The sequence below is a fragment of the Myodes glareolus genome, chromosome 18, assembly GCF_982192425.1.
Source record: "Myodes glareolus chromosome 18, mMyoGla1.1, whole genome shotgun sequence".
Classification (NCBI taxonomy): Eukaryota; Metazoa; Chordata; class Mammalia; order Rodentia; family Cricetidae; genus Myodes; species Myodes glareolus.
In genome coordinates, this window is record NC_142043.1 from 19829333 (window position 1) to 19846868 (window position 17536).

The 17536-nt window shown below is 49.4% G+C and overlaps 1 protein-coding gene across 1 annotated transcript in view; it reads right to left on the reverse strand.

Moving 5' to 3' along the window:
- The window catches only part of Tram2 (translocation associated membrane protein 2), a 76664-nt gene that overhangs the window by 9440 nt on the left and 49688 nt on the right, over positions 1 to 17536 (reverse strand). Inside the window, exons 3-6 of the mRNA XM_048445705.3 lie at positions 6514 to 6623; positions 5890 to 6006; positions 967 to 1025; positions 135 to 219 (exon numbers count right to left, since the gene is read on the reverse strand). Of these exons, the coding sequence (XP_048301662.1) occupies positions 135 to 219; positions 967 to 1025; positions 5890 to 6006; positions 6514 to 6623 (371 nt within the window). The remainder of the gene's footprint in view (positions 1 to 134; positions 220 to 966; positions 1026 to 5889; positions 6007 to 6513; positions 6624 to 17536) is intronic.

The following is a 17536-nucleotide window of genomic DNA, read 5'->3' on the forward strand; positions in this document are numbered from 1 at the left end:
GGAACTTCTGCCATTAGCCAGCACATCAGGCCTCCAGAGGAAGAGAAAGGAGAGGTCACCAGGAACAACAGGAAAGCTGCAGGGAAGAGGGGTCTCCAAGGGGCGGGGGCGGGGCAGGAGAAGGGAGTACTCACCTTCCGTACCTTCTGGAAGTAAAGTTCAGGTAGCGAATGCAGCCAGTAGGCCAGCTGACACAAGTAGAAAAACTTCACCTGGAAGCTGGAGACAAGGGAGTTAAGTAACATGAGTGGGGGACCGAGAATATCCCCAGGGTACTTGCCAAGAACACAAGGAAAGGCCTAAGCCAAGGTTGTTGGTAATTAGCAGGGCCAGGAGCAAGGGGAGGGAGGGAGGAAGGGAGGAGCGGGAGGAAAAAAGAGGGGGAAGAAGGGAGGGATGGAAGGAAGGAAGGAGGGATGGAGAGAGGGGAGGAGGGAGGAAGGGAGGAAGGCAGAGACCACCACACCCGCAGCACCCATATAAGACCAGTCAAAGGACCAAGGTACATGCATGGGAGGGAGCAGTGGTGGTCATAGTCATTTTCTCAACCACAGAAGGAAAGGCTGAGGAGGCAGCCGATTAAGCACAGTGTGTGGTCACGGCAACCACTGAATGCAACAATGGAGAGGCTCTAGGTTTCAAAGCCCCACCCCCTTTGCTATTGCTCTGAGATCCCTTAGGGACGCTGGTGGCCTCCAGAGGGAGACAGGCCCAGGTCTTGGCAGCATCCCAAACAGGCACAGGAGTATGGAAGAAGTACCGGAAGATGTATGAACTTCCGGTAAGACACAAAGCCAGAGACCCTGATGGGGAGTTCTGTTTGCATCTGTTGCAAGCAGACTGGGTGCCTCTCTGGCTGGAGCTAATACAGATGATGCCTCACGCGGAGATTCTCGAAGACAGACCTACTGCCTACAACCCCATGCTCGACAGGTCAGGCCTTAGTGAGTCACACAGAATACTCACGAGAGGTACACATGTGGGTAATCTTCCCAGAGGCTTCTCAGGTTCGTTAGGTATCCTTCCTATGGTGGGCGAGAAGAGAAAGCATTTAGAGACGTAGTCACGTGACCCGTTGGGGTCTGTGCCGGGTCCAGGGATCAGGGATGCACCTGGCCTCCATCAGCTACCAAGAGGAACAGACAGCTTTTGGGAACAGAGAGCCCCAGTGTGAAGGACCCACTGGCACTCCTCCAACTGTGAAGGGACATGCCACGTTCTGAGGTCTGGGGACCTGTGTCTGAAGATGGGCCTGACAGTGGCTACCTCTACTGGAACAGCTCGTGAGCTTCCCAGTTTCCCTAGGATCGTCTGTAAAGTGGCGTACTAATTTGATAGAGTTATTATAAACGTGAGTTTATGTGACAGTACCTAATGTGGTGTCTGCCATACATACACTCTGGAATTGTTTCCACAAGAAAGGATTAAATACACTAGAACTGCAGTACCCGCTGGAGACGGAAGCTTTTCACATCCTTGTGATGGTCCATACCGCCAGGTTCTAGACTCACCGACAGGACCAACCTGCTCATGTCTAGGAGGCAGTTTCTAAATTAGGCTAAGGAAGGAAGACTCCTTTGTGGTTGTCACCGCCGTGTGGGTCCACGCAGGATAAAAAGGAGAATGAGAGCTGGGCACCACCCAGCATTCATTGTGCTCGGCTTCCTAACCGGGCACACCGGGACCGATTCCCCTGGATGACGGGCGCAGGCTCTGAGATCATAAACCTTCCCCCCTCAGAGATGCTTCTGGTCATGGTGTTTCATCACAGCAACAGGAACCCTAACCAGGCATTCTCCTCAGCCACAGGCCTACAGCTTTCCTAAAAACAGGCAAGACAAATCTTTATCGTAAGATTACAAGGCACCGGAGAAACCAGTCCAAGCCCAGCTTAAGTCCAAAACGCATGTTAGTCAACAGAATGAATGAGTGAATGCTTTTCAACAGCTCTCCTCTAAAGAAATTTAAGCGGGGAGGGATGAAGAAACAGAGAGGAAAGATCTCCCAAGATGAGGTCTGTCCAGTAGCCCAGCTGCGATCTGAGCTGGAGAACGAGAAAGGGGACCGAGCTAGTGACATCACTCAAAGCTAGTGTTCAGCCAGAGCTGCAAGCTGTGTTTCCAAGCAAAGCAGACCCCGACCCACATGCCCTCAAGTGGCTAAGGCCCTCTCCCCTAGGCCAAGCCCTCTAAGTACTGTCCACAGTCCTGAAGCTACAACCCTGGGCCTCCAGGAGCACAGGGAGCGAGGTGACCTCAGTGACAGGGCCAATCAGACATCTGTATCAGACAGAACCACCTAGAATGGGAGGAAGAAGTCTTATTTCAACCTATATCGTCTCGACTATAATCTTTGTCCAACCTCTACCTCCCTCTTGCCTCAGTGACACGCAGTGAGGCACAGAGGTGCCGTGCTCTGGGCACTGGGGTCCTGGGGTGGTGGCCTGTGGTAGCAGTGAGCTTTAACTTTAACACACCACACTGCTGCTCTGTCTCACCTCTTTACCCCGCTCTAGGCTTTATCAGACCTCTGTCCTCAGGCACAGTGACACTCGATGAGCCCCACGGCCTCATTCCAGGAAACCCTGAGGGTGAGATGGCCCCTTCCTGGAGGAAGCAGCTATGTATTTAACAAGAAGAGTGGTACTTCCTGGACTGGCAGGCAGTGGATGGGGGGGGGGGGGCATTTCTGCCCAAAAGGCCAGGATCCGTGGCACCCCAGAGACCCAAGGCCTGGGTGGGTCTGTGTGTTTAAACAGGAACTTCTCGACTGGCCTCTTCACTTAGGAGACAGAGAGGTCAGAACTTTGAAGCCAATGAGCCAAAAAATCTCCTCAAAAAATGCTGGCTGCTTGCAAATGTCCAGTCCGCTGGGACTGGAGGAGGTGGAGCTGAGAGTCAAAGGAAAAGTGACTCACACTCCGTGAGGAGCCCTTTCCAGCCCTGTCTAGGCAGCTGTCTGAGGGAGGATGAAGGAGGGCTGGGGCTGGCTGCTGAGTTCAGGCATGCCAAGGCATCTGAGCTCCAGGGTCGCAAGCGACAGAGCATGGGCTGTAACCCCTTCCAGCCCAAACCAGGCCTCGACAGGTGGCCCGGGGCTACATGTGAAGCACTTTGTTCTCTTCCGATTCCTGACATCTACCCACGCAAGGCCTCAGCATGCCGGAGCAATTCCTCCGATTTCCCTAGCTGCCTTCCTCTCTGGTATCCAAACAAGAACCGCAAAACTAGCAGCGTTTAGACATAATACAGCCAGCTGCTACCTAGACCTGGACACCCTCCGTGTCATTTGTTCTACCATGTGCCGGGGGGCTGCACTAAGGGTACGGCAGGGAGCACAGTACCTGCCAGGAGGCTGCTTGAGTCAGACACGCAGAATACATGCATGAAGCAGTAAAACACCGTTAACAGGCGTGGCGTGGAAAGTGCAACTGGGGAGGGGGGTCCTGAGGAAGCGACACTTAGGGGGAGGACAGATGGCAGGAAAGGGCTCATCTGACGTCTGCGGACAGAACACTCCAGCAAAGGAAGCGGCTGGCAGAACTGGAGGAGTAGGGCTGAGCACAGAGTGAGGGTCCACGCTGATGTCACCAGCAAGGTCCCAGGACCCAGGCCACATAAGCGAGGAAGAGAAAACAACTTCACTGCAGCTGCGAAGGGAACTTATTTCAAGTCTGAGAGCGCAGGATTTGGCTCACACTCTAAAGAGATCCATCTGGAGGAGCAGCTAATGGGCTGAGTGGAGGACTCAGAATGGAAGTGCACTCCCCAGGAAAGGAAGGAATGAGCAGCAGAGGCAAAAGGGGGAGGGGCCTGGGTTCCCTATCTTTTACATTAGTGACAGCAAGAGCCAGAGGGGCTTCCCTGGGAGGCTCTCCTCTCAACTGAAAGAAAAGAGCATCCTAGAGATGCCAGGGGCATACGACCACCATCTGACCTATGTGGGGGTCCACGGACTTGGGGGCGTGGCCCTGAAGGCAGAGCAGACAGGATCTGATGACTTTGGGAAGTGGAGGAGAAGGAAGAATCATGACACGTCTCTGTAGCGACAGAAAACCGTGATTTGAAAACCAGGTGTTTCTGCTCCCTTTACATACCGGCTTCTCAGATTCTTCAGCATCCTTCTCTCAGAAAGCAAACCTAGGGGCTTGCATGGGTCCCTGGTCCCCATGTCTTCCAGAGCATATTCAGTAGTAGTGGGGAAAGGGCTTTCCCCAGATAAAGGACCTGCGAATTTCCCCCAAGAGGACCCTGAATGGGGTCACAGGCGGTGGTGGGAGGCTACAGTGAGGATGCAAAAGCAGAAGGGCTTCAGAGACGAGGCAACACTCCCCACAACACAGACCAGTGTCTTTGGTATTTGGAGGCCTTTTTGCCTAAGGCCTCCAAGAGATGGGATTGAAAGCAACGTCAGGAAGCTGGGAGGGGCCTGAGATCCTAAAGCTCACAGACTCACCACACAAGGGCAGCAGGCCCTATTGGTGCCATGTGCCTCTGTCCCCTGGGAGCAGGAATGTGGGAGCCCCCGCTGAGAGGACAGAAGTCTTTGGTCTCTCATTTAAAATTCCTAGTGTGCTGCTCAGAAAGTGCTTTGAGATGAACCTGATAATAGGAAGAAAAGCAACACACAGAGGGGACATGTTGCCTCCTGCTTCCCGTCTACGGAGTCACTCCGAGGTCAGCTCTGGAGACAGGGCTCCTTATGACGGGAGGGCCATCTCTGTCAGTGAGAGCAGAGGGGAGGTGGCAGAGCAGGGAAGAATCTCTGAGGTCAGAGAGCTGATGATATTTCCAGATCCCAGGCTGGCTTTCGGCTGGGACCTGCTCTCCATGAGGGTGGCTGCTAACGCAACAGTAAAACAGGCAGGGTCTCCTTACAATGAACCCCCAAATGACAATTCAAAGTCCTTGTCTGAAGGAATTTTTTTTCCTCTATCAAAGGATTTGATGTGCAGAAGGGTAATGCTGGTCTTGGTTAATTGGTTAGACATGAAGTATGATCCTAAGATTTGTGTATTTATGGCTTGATCCCTGGTGCAATGCTCAGGGCTGGGGCTTTGGAGAAGTGGTTGGATCATGTAGCATCAATTGTGGTATGGTTAGGTGGTGGTAGATGCTAGGAGGTGGGTCCTAGACAGAGGAAGTAGGTCACTGGGACATGGCCTTGAAGAGGGTACATTGACCCCGGTTCCTTCCTCTCTGAGTCCCTGCTTCCCGCCCACTGTGAGGTGAGCCACTCGGTTCCACAAGGTCCATACAATGGCTCACTTTTCCTCAGACTGAGAGCAGTGGACTCAGTCACCACAGGTGGAGAGCACTGAAACCAGGAGCCAGCATAAGTCGTCCCTCCTTCCGTGGTCTGTGTCACAGCGACGCAAACAGAGCCAGACCTCCGTGTCCGAGCCATGTTTGGAAGGACACGGCTGTGGACGCACTGGAAAAACCGAGCTTGGGAGCGTTGGGTCACCATCAGAGGTTCTGAGTGAATATGAGTTTATCTCGTGGGTGGGGAATGTAGCTCATGGGAAGAGCATTTATCTGCCATGGACAAGGCCCAGGACTGGGGGGAAATTACCTTGTGAGACGGTGTTTGAAGACAGGGCTGATAAAACAACGCAGAGCTATGTGGGTGCCTATCACGTAACACAGACAGAAGGTGTAAAAAGTGCTTGCTTTTGTAAAAGACAATGACTCCATTCAGTGGCATCTATGCTACTGAACCTAGCCGCTCCCTACAATTCCAGGAGAATGCAAAACAAGCTTCCCTTCCAAGGCACCTGTTCTTAGCTCGTTTTCTTCCCATTAAGCCCTTCATCGTCATTTCATCGGCAATGAAGGCCAAGCTCGGTGGCTTGGCTTTCCCTCCTCAGCAGTCACGAGGACTACTCACCGTTACCACCACGTAGAGGCACCACACCACCGAGCTGAGATGAAAGACGACCAGCTGTCCTGATTCGTTGAACTTGCTGTGTTTGACCTTGGAGAGATGAAGCCGTTTGCTGATTTTCTAGAGAAGAAAGAAAACTCCAGGCGTTACTACACGAGCATGCGGATCCCCGGCAGAGTCCACGCTCCCGTGCCTCCCCTTTACAAAAGAGTTAGTAGTTCCAACTCCTCACAGCCCAGGCTATTTAGTATGAGCCTACTGAGTGCCTACGGTGCTGAGTTTCAGGTAAGCACTCTGAGAAAGCAGTAGGTGTTTGGACCGTTAGCTTCTGTGGAAAGAAAACATCTTCCAGTCATGCTGTGTTTCAAGGATCCCGAGGATATGCTCATCCTGCCTTTGAGACAGCTTTCCCCATTATGAACGGTCGCCCGCGTGTGGACTGAAAAAAATCTGAGAAAGAGGGCAGAAACACGGCAGGGGCGGAGTCTAGCCTCTGGCAACCGGAGGATCTAAGTTAGTGGACAGAACCAATCAGGGCTGTGCTTTTCTTCAAGGTAAGGCAGACAAACCAAATCATCCTAAAGGACTGTCCTGCTTCTGACCCCAGGATCCAAACTTGTCACTTACATCTAAGATGTACTCTTGTACCACAGCATGCAGGATGATGGTGATGAAGATGTAGAACAAGATGGTGACCAAGTCCTTTGGGCCATAGTGGTAGTGGACTGTCTCGCTGTCTGTGGGATAAGAGGGATATCGTCAGCATGCCCCAGGTGAGGAGATGCTCTGAGACCCCGAAGGGGAAAGAGATGGAGTGTAGGGTCCAGGTCTACCCCTGCTCCTGGGGTTCATCTTGAGGACAGTTTCTGGTCAGCCAACTATAACATTCTGTTTGTTCCTGTGCTCCCTCTGCCCCGCCTGGTGATTAGCTGTAGGGCACTGTTTACTCCATCTTTTGTGTGGTAATTTCCCACCTGCCTGGGGGGAAATCCTTGTGCAGCAGAGAGGTATGTAAGGATTTCCCCAAGGTTGAATAAAAGGCTTTCGGCTGATCTCCTTTTGAATGACCCAGGTCTCTTGTGTGTTCTTTCAGTCTCCAGACCCTTGCCTGGCTCGCCTACGGTACAGTGGCACGCAAACTGTACCGAGAGGGTAACACAGAATCGGGTGTTACAATGGAGAACACAGCATTCTCTCAGTACCCCTCCTCTGCTGCGCCCAAGTTCAGAAGAAAGCTTCTGCCCCAGCACCCTGCCTTATCTCTGGACTCAGTCCTTGGGAAGCACCCATGGGAGGGCCATGGAACCGAGTCCATATGGTGATATCTGCGTGGTTCTAGAGAACCAGCAGAAAGGCAATGCCTGGCCATGTGTCTTAGGTAAATGACTACCTCTCTGGGCTTCAGTTTTCTCCATATGTCATAGTTCTGTCCTTCCTACATCACTGTGAGGCACCTGTCTATAAGGTCTCTTTCGGTGCCTCAAGTTTCTATATCGGAAGTAAGGATAAGAGCTCCGGTATCACAGAGTATTATAAAAAATAATAATATAATAAATAGTGACCATACTGATGAATATTTTGCTTATCACCATAGATCCCTCATCTGGCGTTGGATGACGAAACAGATGGAGGCCCGCGTTGGAGCACCGAACTGAGCCCCCCAAGATCCAAACGAGGAGCAAAAGGAGGAAGAAAATGACGAAGGACTGCGAGGGATACTATCACCCACTGATACAAGGGGTCGGATCTAATGAGAGTTTACCAAGGCCAGATGGACCGTGACTGAACGAGCATGTGATCCAACCAGATTCTCTGAATGTGGCTGGTTTTTCTGAATGTGGCTGGCCTGCAGTCTTTCCGAGTAGCCATTGACAATGACACTGGGACTGGTTTCCTCTGCATATACTGGATTTTTGGGATCCAGTCTGTTTGGATGCTCACCTTCCTGGACCTGGAGTGAGGGGGGAGGAACTTGGACTTCCCACAGGGCAGGAGACCCTGACTTCCCTTGGGGACAAAGAGGGAGGAGGAGAGGGAGGGGGGAGTGGGAGGGCGTTGGGAGGAGGGGCGTAAATGGAAACTTTTTATAATTTAATAAAATTACAAAAAAAAAAAAATAAATGAATTCATGGTAAGTACCATGCGATGATTCTGACAACCTGCCTGAATTTAGAATCACCATGAAACACACTTCTGGATCTATCTCTGAAGGTGCTCCCAGAAATGTTTAACTGGAGAGGGAAGACCTTCTGTGCATGGAGACGGCACCACCCCAAGGAATGGAATAAAAGGAGAGAGACGGCTGAGCACCTGCCTCTGTATTTCCCAACTGTGAATACAATGCAAGCAGCTGCTGCAAAGTCCCGTACCGTGTCCTCCCAGGCATGATAGGCTGTGCTCTCCAACTACCATGGACAGACTCTCTCTCCTTTAACCAGCTAGGTTGTCACCACACTGAGAAAAGTACTTAATACAGTAAGTGTGGCACATTGTGTGTGCCTGTGTGCACACACACATGTGAGGGGTGTGTTCAGGTATTTGTGTGTGCATGAGTATGTATGTGTGCGTGAGTGGTGCAAGCATGTGTGTGCATGCTTGTGCGCATGTGCACATGTGTAGTGTGTGTGCGTGAACATGTATAGTGTGTGTGCACATGTGTAGTGGGGAGTGGACATTTGGTACATGTTTGTTATTACTTCTGTTGCTGGGCTACTGTGAGGATTAAACAAGACAAGGTCTACAGCACAGTACCTAAAGTTGTAGCAGGCTTCCAGCAGATGGTGAACTGTTCTATTAAATTATTAAATCAGGGCAGAAGAATTGTTTGTTTTTACACTCAGGGCTTTGCTATGTAGGCCTCTAACTTGTGCCAATCCTCCTGCCTCAGCCTCCTGACCAGCAGAAGCCAGTGCAGCTGTGCCAGCTGAGAGAGGACAGCTTATAGGCTTGCTTGGGTGAGCAGGCACAAGGTTGCAGAAGGCTGGCTGGCACACGCCTGCCTGGGGCTCTGGCTCGGTGACTGCCCTCCCCTTTGGACGTGCTGGCTGCCCTTCCAGCTGTGCGGCTGAGCCTGAGTCACACACGGATGAGTCATCTCTGCTGGGATGCATTTACCAGAAGGTAGGCCAGGGTCAGTTTGCTTCATGGTGGCCAGAGAAAGAAGCAATTTTGAACTGGGTCACTATGGGAGTTCCTGCTAACTTCAGCCTCCCTGGACTGGGAGGATGTGACAGAGGGCCATGTCTAGGACAGAGACAAGATCTAGAAATCTCACACTTTCCTTTTCCAACTTTCTTCACCTCTCTACAAATACCTACCTTTGTGAAAGGCATTGGGCTAACGTTAAGTCTCTGCTCTTGGGGACCAAATCCAACTGGGGGTGGAGAAGGGTACAGTTACACTACAATCAGGCCCACTGCAGAGAGCACAGCAGGCAAGGCTGGGTTGCGGCTGGGGTGCAGGTACTGAGTCTTACTGGCCAAGAAGACCAGGAAGTTATGGAAATCTGGGTACATTGTCTGGGCATTCCAGGCCCAGGGCTCGGGAAAGGTGAGTGACAGGGTTACCACGGGCAGCCTATGTGCCATGGAGTGGTGTGGTCTTTATCCTGAAAGAACAGAGAAACATCCAAGAACCTGAAATAAGCAGCCACATAGGAAACTTGTATTATGGAAACTGTACTGAGAAGTAGTGAACAAAAAAAAAACAGGCCTATGGGGTAAGGACACCATCACGAGGACACGCCAGGATCCAGCTAAGGAGCCAATCCAGGCAGTAGGAGAGACAGGAAAGGCAGAGAAAGGCAGAGAAAGGCAGCCAAGGATGGAGAAGGGATGAGCAGGAAGTGTTAATCCATCCAACAGTGACAAGAGGAGGAGGAGGAGGGAGGGAGGGACTGAGGGAGGGAGAGACGGAGGGAGGGAGGGAGGGAGGGAGGGAGGGAGGGAGGGAAGGAGAGAGAGAAGGAGAGAGAGAGAGAGAGAGAGAACCCCCATCTCTGTTCTACCACCTGTAGGCCTAGGCTCTGTTTCCCTTCCTCCTCCACAAATGAGGAGCAAGGGGGAGCGAAACGAGGCCATAGTTTGGAACTACGGGAAGAACTAGGAGCGTGCAAAATTTTATCATCAAAATCACCATTAGGGAAACAGGGACCCACATTCAACCAAGTTAGCGTAGTCTAAAATTAGTGAAATACGACCAGTGTGGTGGTATACGCATGCCTGCAGTCCTAGGAAATGGTGCCCGACATCGCTGAGCATCAGAGAAATGCACATCACAACGACCTCCCCACGAGGCTAGCCACAATTAAAGGAAATCAAATGTGTTGCTGGGGATGTGAAGAAATCGGAACCATGTGCCTCGTTGGTGGGACTGTAACTCAGCGCTGCCACTTCAGAAAATTGCATGGTGGTTCCTCAGAAAATCTCAAATAATAATTAGCATGGGTCCCAGCATTACCATTGAGTATAAACGCAAAAGAATTGAAAGCAGGATTTCAGGGCTGTAGAGATGGCTCAATTGGCAAAGCATTTCTGGCATAAGGACTTGAGTTTCACCCTCCAAACCTACATGAAAAGCTGAGCATGGTGGCATGTACTTGTAATCCTAGCGTCGGGGAGGCAGGAAGAGCCAGATGGGCAGGTGAGCTAATTTAACCCGCTTCCAATTCCATGCCAACAGCAGACTGTCTCAGGTTCCTGAGGAATGATATCCAAACCTGACCTATGACCCCAAGGCACACTGAGAAACATACCTACCCACAAATACAGATCCATCCACACACAAAGAAAACAACATGAGAAATACCGTACGAAATCTCTTTTGGTGGATGAAAAGTAATAAAGCATAAAGGAAATCTTTCAGGTATGGGTTCCCCTGCCAGTTTAAGATTTCTATATACATGCAAGTATTCCCCAATGCAAAGACAACAGTAATATTTGTACATACACATGCAAAGTGGTATTCAGGATTGCAAAAAAATGTAGAAAGAATTCAAGTGTCCATCAGTGGATCAATAGACATATAAAATGTGGCGTGTACACAAACTGAAATACTTCTCAGCCTTCAAAGAAAGGGAATCCAGACACATGCTTTAACAGTGACATTATATCGGGTAACATATGGCAGTCACCAAATGGTAAGACATGTTTGATCCCACTGGTAAGGCTCCCTAGGCTGTCCTAAGACTGTCAAATTCTCCCAGAGAGAAAGGAGAAAGGCAGTCACTCGGGACAGTGACAGAAAGAGAAGAAATGCAGAGCCGTTGCTCAGTGGCTATAGCTTCCGATTATTAGAGACAGTCATGTAGACTGGCTGAGCAAGCTGTGAACGTACTTAGCATTACTAACTTGTTTACTTCAAAATAATTACGATGAGAAATTTTATTATGTGTCTTGTCATAACTAAAATACCACAGAATAGCAGTGGCCAGGAATAATGCAAGCCTAAGTAGACTCAGGCTGGGGTCAGAGGCGGGGGCTGCTCAGTGGGAAACCACAGTTGGGCTTTATAGATCACAGTGAACCCTGTGGACTTCCTTAAGACAGCAGGAAGCCCCAGAAGACTTAAAAAGATCCACTTCTGGCCATGCAGTCACAAGGTGGCAGGAAGACAGTGGCCAGTCAGTAGGTGGGTCTCCAGATAGTGGGACAGGGACAGGGCCTCTGCTCTAGGATGGGAGTGCATCAGTGGGGACAGGCAAAGCATGCTGGGCTGGCTGCAGGTTCAGGACTTTACCTATGTTTTGTAGCCCCCTGCTCACCACCTCAGAGTTCTTCAAGGAGCATCATGTTACACAACAGAACCTTAAAATTATCTCAGGAGTTGAGCAAGGATGGTGGCTGCAGGGATGTGGACATTTCTCAGCTCTCTTAGTTTCTAGAGTCCCAGCCGCCAAACCTCCTAAAGCGATGCCAAGGTCAAGCCAACTCCATGCCATCCTTGGCTTCATCGCCAGCACTATGTTGCTCCTTGGAGTCGACAACATCACACCCAGATTCTCCAAAGGTCCCCCGAGTCACATATCAGCTCTGCTGCTTTCTTCCTTATCTATTTTCTGTTTGATTAGAGGAAGAGAAAGGATGCTCTGATTCCTGTTTTCTTTCTTTTCAGGCTGGTCTCAACCTCACAGAGATCTGCCTGTCTCTGCCTCCCGCGTGCTGGGATTAACGCCCTGTGCCGCCACCACCTGGCCTGGTTTCTACTTTCTATAGAGCTAAGGGAACTGGAACTTTGCTCCAGTTTCCTGACTTGGCTCCATACCTGACTTTTTAAAGTATTTTGAAATCAGTTGCTCGGTAACACAACAAAAACAGCTTCTGGGGCTAGAGATGGCTCCAAGGTCAAGAGGACTAGCTGCTCTTTTTAAAAACCCAGGTTTGGTTCCAAGCACCCACATGGTGGCTAATAACCATGTCTAACTCCAGTTCAGAGGCTCCAATGCCCCCCCATCTGGCCTGTGTGGGTACTGCACACATGTGGTGCATAAACAGGCAGGCAAATACTCATACACATAAAATTAAAAAACCAAGTCTTTCAAAAAAAAACTGTTTAAAAAAATCACACTGCTCTTATTATCCAAGTTAGACTGGTCCTTGTGGACCACTGTTCTCGTGTTGTCAGGGACGTACTGTATGTTTCTAGAAGGATAACGTCTTTAGGCTATTAAGTCAGTGATGTGAACGGTCAAGACTCACAGCAAATTGTCTCCAGAGCCCAGCAGGCAAAGAGGTCCCGGTGGGTTAAGTGCATACTCCCCACATGGAGCCCTGCAGGAAGCAGCCAGTGTTCTGCACTTCAGCCAAGAGATATGCTCTTACCTAATTTTCTTTCCATCTCGGCCTCTCTGTCACATGTCTACTTAGAGAAGGAAACAAGCTCACAAAAGAGCCGCCTCCTTTTCATCGGTGGAAAAGGAAGCACACAGTTAAATGGGGCTGAATAAATGGTGAGTGATGGGCACTGTCTGTTTCGGGGGTCCAGGAGGGAGGAACGGAGAGCGGAGAACTGAGCATGTGTTCAGGGTAGAGAGGTGACGGATCTTTCTCACTGTTGTCAAGGGAGAGGCACAGCCCAGTGCCGGCCAATTCCCGGTACTTTCAAACCAGAGACCATCTGATTTTACAATACCGGAGGCTAATTCAAAAAGTCTAAACATGGCGTGGGCCAACACTGAATAAGCCAAAGAAAATGTATCTGCAGGAAAACTCCAACCACAAGCCACCAGTTTGCAACCTGCGGCCTGGCTGTCCCCTGACCCCTTCCCAGTACCGACGTTCTATGGGCGTCTGTGCTGACAGGTCCCACATTACTTCAGAGCTTTTCCAGTATATATAAATCCAGAATATGGACATGAGAAAAATTATAGTGAACAAAATCTAGAGGCAAATGGGGCTGGGGATGGGGATGTGGGTCGGAGGTTGAGCATGGATGCTTGAGCCTTAGTCCTGCTAAAGAGGAAGAAAGGGAGGGGCATGTGGTGGAGAGAAGCAGGAAGAAAGACAGACATACAGACAGAATTAAAAGAAAAGAAAGGAAAAGCATTAAACAACCACCTGGGGCAAATATTTCCAGTTCTCAGACAAATGGGTCATCTTGCCAGAATGTACAAAGCTCCTGGAACTTAGACGAAAGATCAAAACTCAGCAGAAAAATGGGCAAAGTGTACAAACAGACAGTTCACAGAAAAAGGAAACACAGACAGCTCTTAGGAACTGAAAATGATGCTCGGCTCTACCCAGAAAAATGTAAATGAAAACCACCCTGAGATAACACTTCCTACCTGACCAGATGGGCAAAAGTCCCAATTCTAACAATGCAGCCTTGCTGAGGCCGTGGGGAAAGCTCTGCTTGCACAGCGCTGGTGGGAGTGCACAGTAGGACCATCTTCACGGAGGGTCATGTGGCCATTGCTGTTGAGGTTACAAAGGCACTGAGCCTTTGATATAACAATTCTACTTCTGGGAACTTACTACCCTCTAGCTAGTATTTGCCCCATGGTCGGCAGGGCATATGCTCCTGGTTATAAACCAGAGCACTGCTTTCAAAAGTACAACAGCATTGCAATGTTGCCATCTAAGGGAACTACGCATAGATACACAGGCTGAGTATTCTTCATACACAAATCCGCAATCTGAAAAATTTTAAGTATGGACACGAAGCCACATTTGGAAAATTCCATGCCTAAGCTCCCGTGAGACTGCGGTTAAAATTCAAGTGCACTAGAAATACTGTGCAAAATCACTCTCAGAATGAGAGGTAAATAGGAAACATAAATGGAGTCTAGTTCAGACTCTTGAAACTTCTTAATACATATATGCAAATATTCCTCAAACCGAAGACACTGAAAATCTGAATCACCCTGGCTCCAAGTATTAGCTTAGCAAGGGAGGCTCAAACTGCAACGCATCAGGGCTACTTAGAGAAAGAGCCCCAAGAAGCTACACTTGAGGTGTCTTTGCAGAGCCGCAGGGGGTATGTTTCACTTTGTTGCTTTATTTTATTTTACTTTCATGAAAAGCCATGCACGAAAAGATCGAAAGTTCATTTCTAGAGCTGCTCTTTGCTACCATGTATCCACGTCTCTCTGACTCAATCACCCACGGGGGGCAGTGAGCCTAAAGCAAACCAACTGCTGGGTCCTGGTGGTGCTTGCCTGTCATCTCAGTCTGGGAGACAGAGGCAGGAGGGACAGAGGAATTCAGGGCCCCTGTGGACACGAAACCTTATCTCCACCCCTAAAAGTAGGTGAGAAGGATTTGGAGGAAAAGGTAAGGACTGACCCCTGCAAGTGGCCCTCTGACCTCTGCACACACAACAAGGCACCCTTCCCGGCAACAACAACAACAAAAAGGTCAGGGCTCACTAGATAGCGCAGTGGTTAGCGCATGTGCTGCTCTTGCAGAACACCCAAGTTTGGTTCCCACACCCACATCGGATGCTCACAACCACCGGAAACCCCAGCTCCAGAGGATCTAGAACTCTCTTCTGGAGTTCCTGGGCACGGCACCCATGCGTATATACCCCCACTCCACCTCTCATACATCCACATAATTAAAAGTAAATATGCAAAAGACCCTAAAAATAAAATAAAACTATCCTTCACCACACAGCTCTAAGAATAAAATAGACAAAGAACTTATAAAACTGTAAAGTGCTGTGCAAATAGATGGAACTATTATTACCCTTTCCCACAGAAAGATGAACAGAACAGTCCTATGTACTCATTTAGAATAAATACCGCAAGTGGCAATTATAAGCCCTTTATTAGCAAGGCACTACACCAAGCGTGTCTGGCAAATGACATCATTTATGCCTCGCTGTGAACCCGAGTATTATCCCTGTTTACTGACATGGCAGCTGTGGCTCAGAGACAACAGGAGCTGTTCTCAAGTGATCTGTAGCTAGAGTGGGCCACAACCGCAGAAGCCAGGGGCCAAACCCACCCTCTCCTCACTAGGCCTCTCTGCTTTCTGACTGCCCTTCGAATGTCAGAGGTACGGTACGTTCCTTCAGCCCTGAAGGCTTCGTCTACTCCCTGAGATGGCAGGAGAGAGAAAGCTATATAATAAATGCAGGAATACACACAGACTTTAGGAGCAGGATTCTGACCTCCCAATGAAAACGGTTCTCAGACTGCATGTGTACACATACACATGGACATACATACACACAGCTATGGGTTAAACTGTGTCCTTCACCTCCAAAAATTATGCTGAAGTCCCTAGTACCTCACAATAATATTGTACTTGGAATACGATCTACACGGGGGTGAAAAGTTAAAATGAGGTCATTAGGGTGGGGACTCATCTCAATAGGATTTATGTCCTCAAAAACCTGCGAAGTGGCAACACAGAGACAGACACATAGGAGGAAGATGACAGGAAGAGGCGTGGAGGTAGCAGCCATCCATATCCACAAGCCAATGAGAAGGGCTTTTTCCCTGACAGGTGCAGGAGGAACCACCGTTGATGGCAGCATGGGGGCAGATTGCCAGCCCCCCGAACTGGGCCTTGTGGTATTTGTAAGCACGGCCTTAAGAAACATATTCTCTCTCTACACAAGGATCACAAAATGAAAGAAAGACTTGGCTAACTATCATTCGGTCTCTTAGTGCATGTTCTGGAATCAATTTTCTTCTATGTGATAGCAATGTAAGAAGACAAAGGATGTTTTCTATAGCATAAAAAGAAGACTCTAGAGGGTTCAGGAGTAGAAGGTCGCGGCTTCTGGGTTGTCTCCTTGGAGAACCAGCACTTTCTCTAAGGCTGGGAGGAAATCTATCAAGGATTCCTCAGCATCAGGCATGTACTTCTGATCCCTCTGATCCACAGCCGGGGGCTTCCTGTGACACCCTGGACACGACGTGCCATTCAGGAACATCATGTCTGGGGACAGACTTCAGGCAAAGACCACCAAGAGTCAGGTAGAAAAAGTCACTTCTTGAGGATCTCACGGAACAGCAGCAGCAGCAAAAGGTAGAGTTTTTCTTCACGTGTGAAATTCAAAAAATTAATCGGGGCTTTTACTTACAGAAAAATAACAATCTGAACAAATGTGTTAATCTGAAGGTCAAAAAGATTATTGTTGTAAGAACAACTAACTAGAAGATAATATCCCAGCTTGACAGCGTAAGAAACCATAAGAAAGCTCCAATCTGGAGATACAAGGAAGTAAAGACCACAAAACCAAAATTATATCACAGTGAGCAGTGGAGGTCCGGGTCAGAGGGGTATGGAGAGGTAGGAAGCGGTCAGACACCAGTGTTCCCATCCACCTCAAGCATCAAGTCAGTCACCACAGCAGCTCAGAGAGTCTCTAAATAAGCCTGCAAAAGTGCCACACCGACTAGCAGAGCCCAGTGGCTCTCAACTGGTGGGTTGTGACCCTCCAGGGGTCAAATGACCTTTTCACCAGGGTGGCATATCAGATATTTACCTTATGATTCCTAACAGTAGCAAAATTAAAGTTATTAAGTAGCAATGACAATAATTTTATGGCGGGGGTCACCACAACATGAGGAACAGAATTAATAGGTTGAGAACCACTGGCGTGGATCTCTTGGCTGTAAATCGGGAACTGGATGGAATCATGTCTCTCCTGGAAGGTGACATATTGACATTTACATGAAAGTATTCAGTGTCTAGAGCATCAGGAAACCGAGTGTTTATATTTGCTCTGTCTTCTGAAGAGTTGTTTTGCTTGCTAAATTTTAGCTACTGAAATGAAAATCAAGTCCAGACATGACCATAATTCCTGGGAGGAGGCTTCCCATAGCTGACACAGTGGGGGACTTGCTTTAGTTTTCTCTTCATTCAGAGGGACCCTGAGCCAAAAGTGGTCTTGGTAGCCATTTAGCACAAGGTGAAGACAAAGCCAGCTCCATGTCTCAAAAGTTGGCATCTCTACATGACAAACCCAGCCTTTCTACAGCTTTCTAAGCACTAGGGCTCTGTATGAGGTACAGACAGCCCAGTCTCTCTCTCTGCCCTTCCTGGTCATCCTTGAGAACATCAATCAACTCTCTGGGCCCAGTTCTACCCACTATGACAGGATCAGACCACACCCACCCCACCCCACCCCCAGCTGTAAGGGTCACAGGTCTGGGCTGGAGTGCATTCACTCTAAGCAGCTCCAGAGGCAGGGCTGCCCA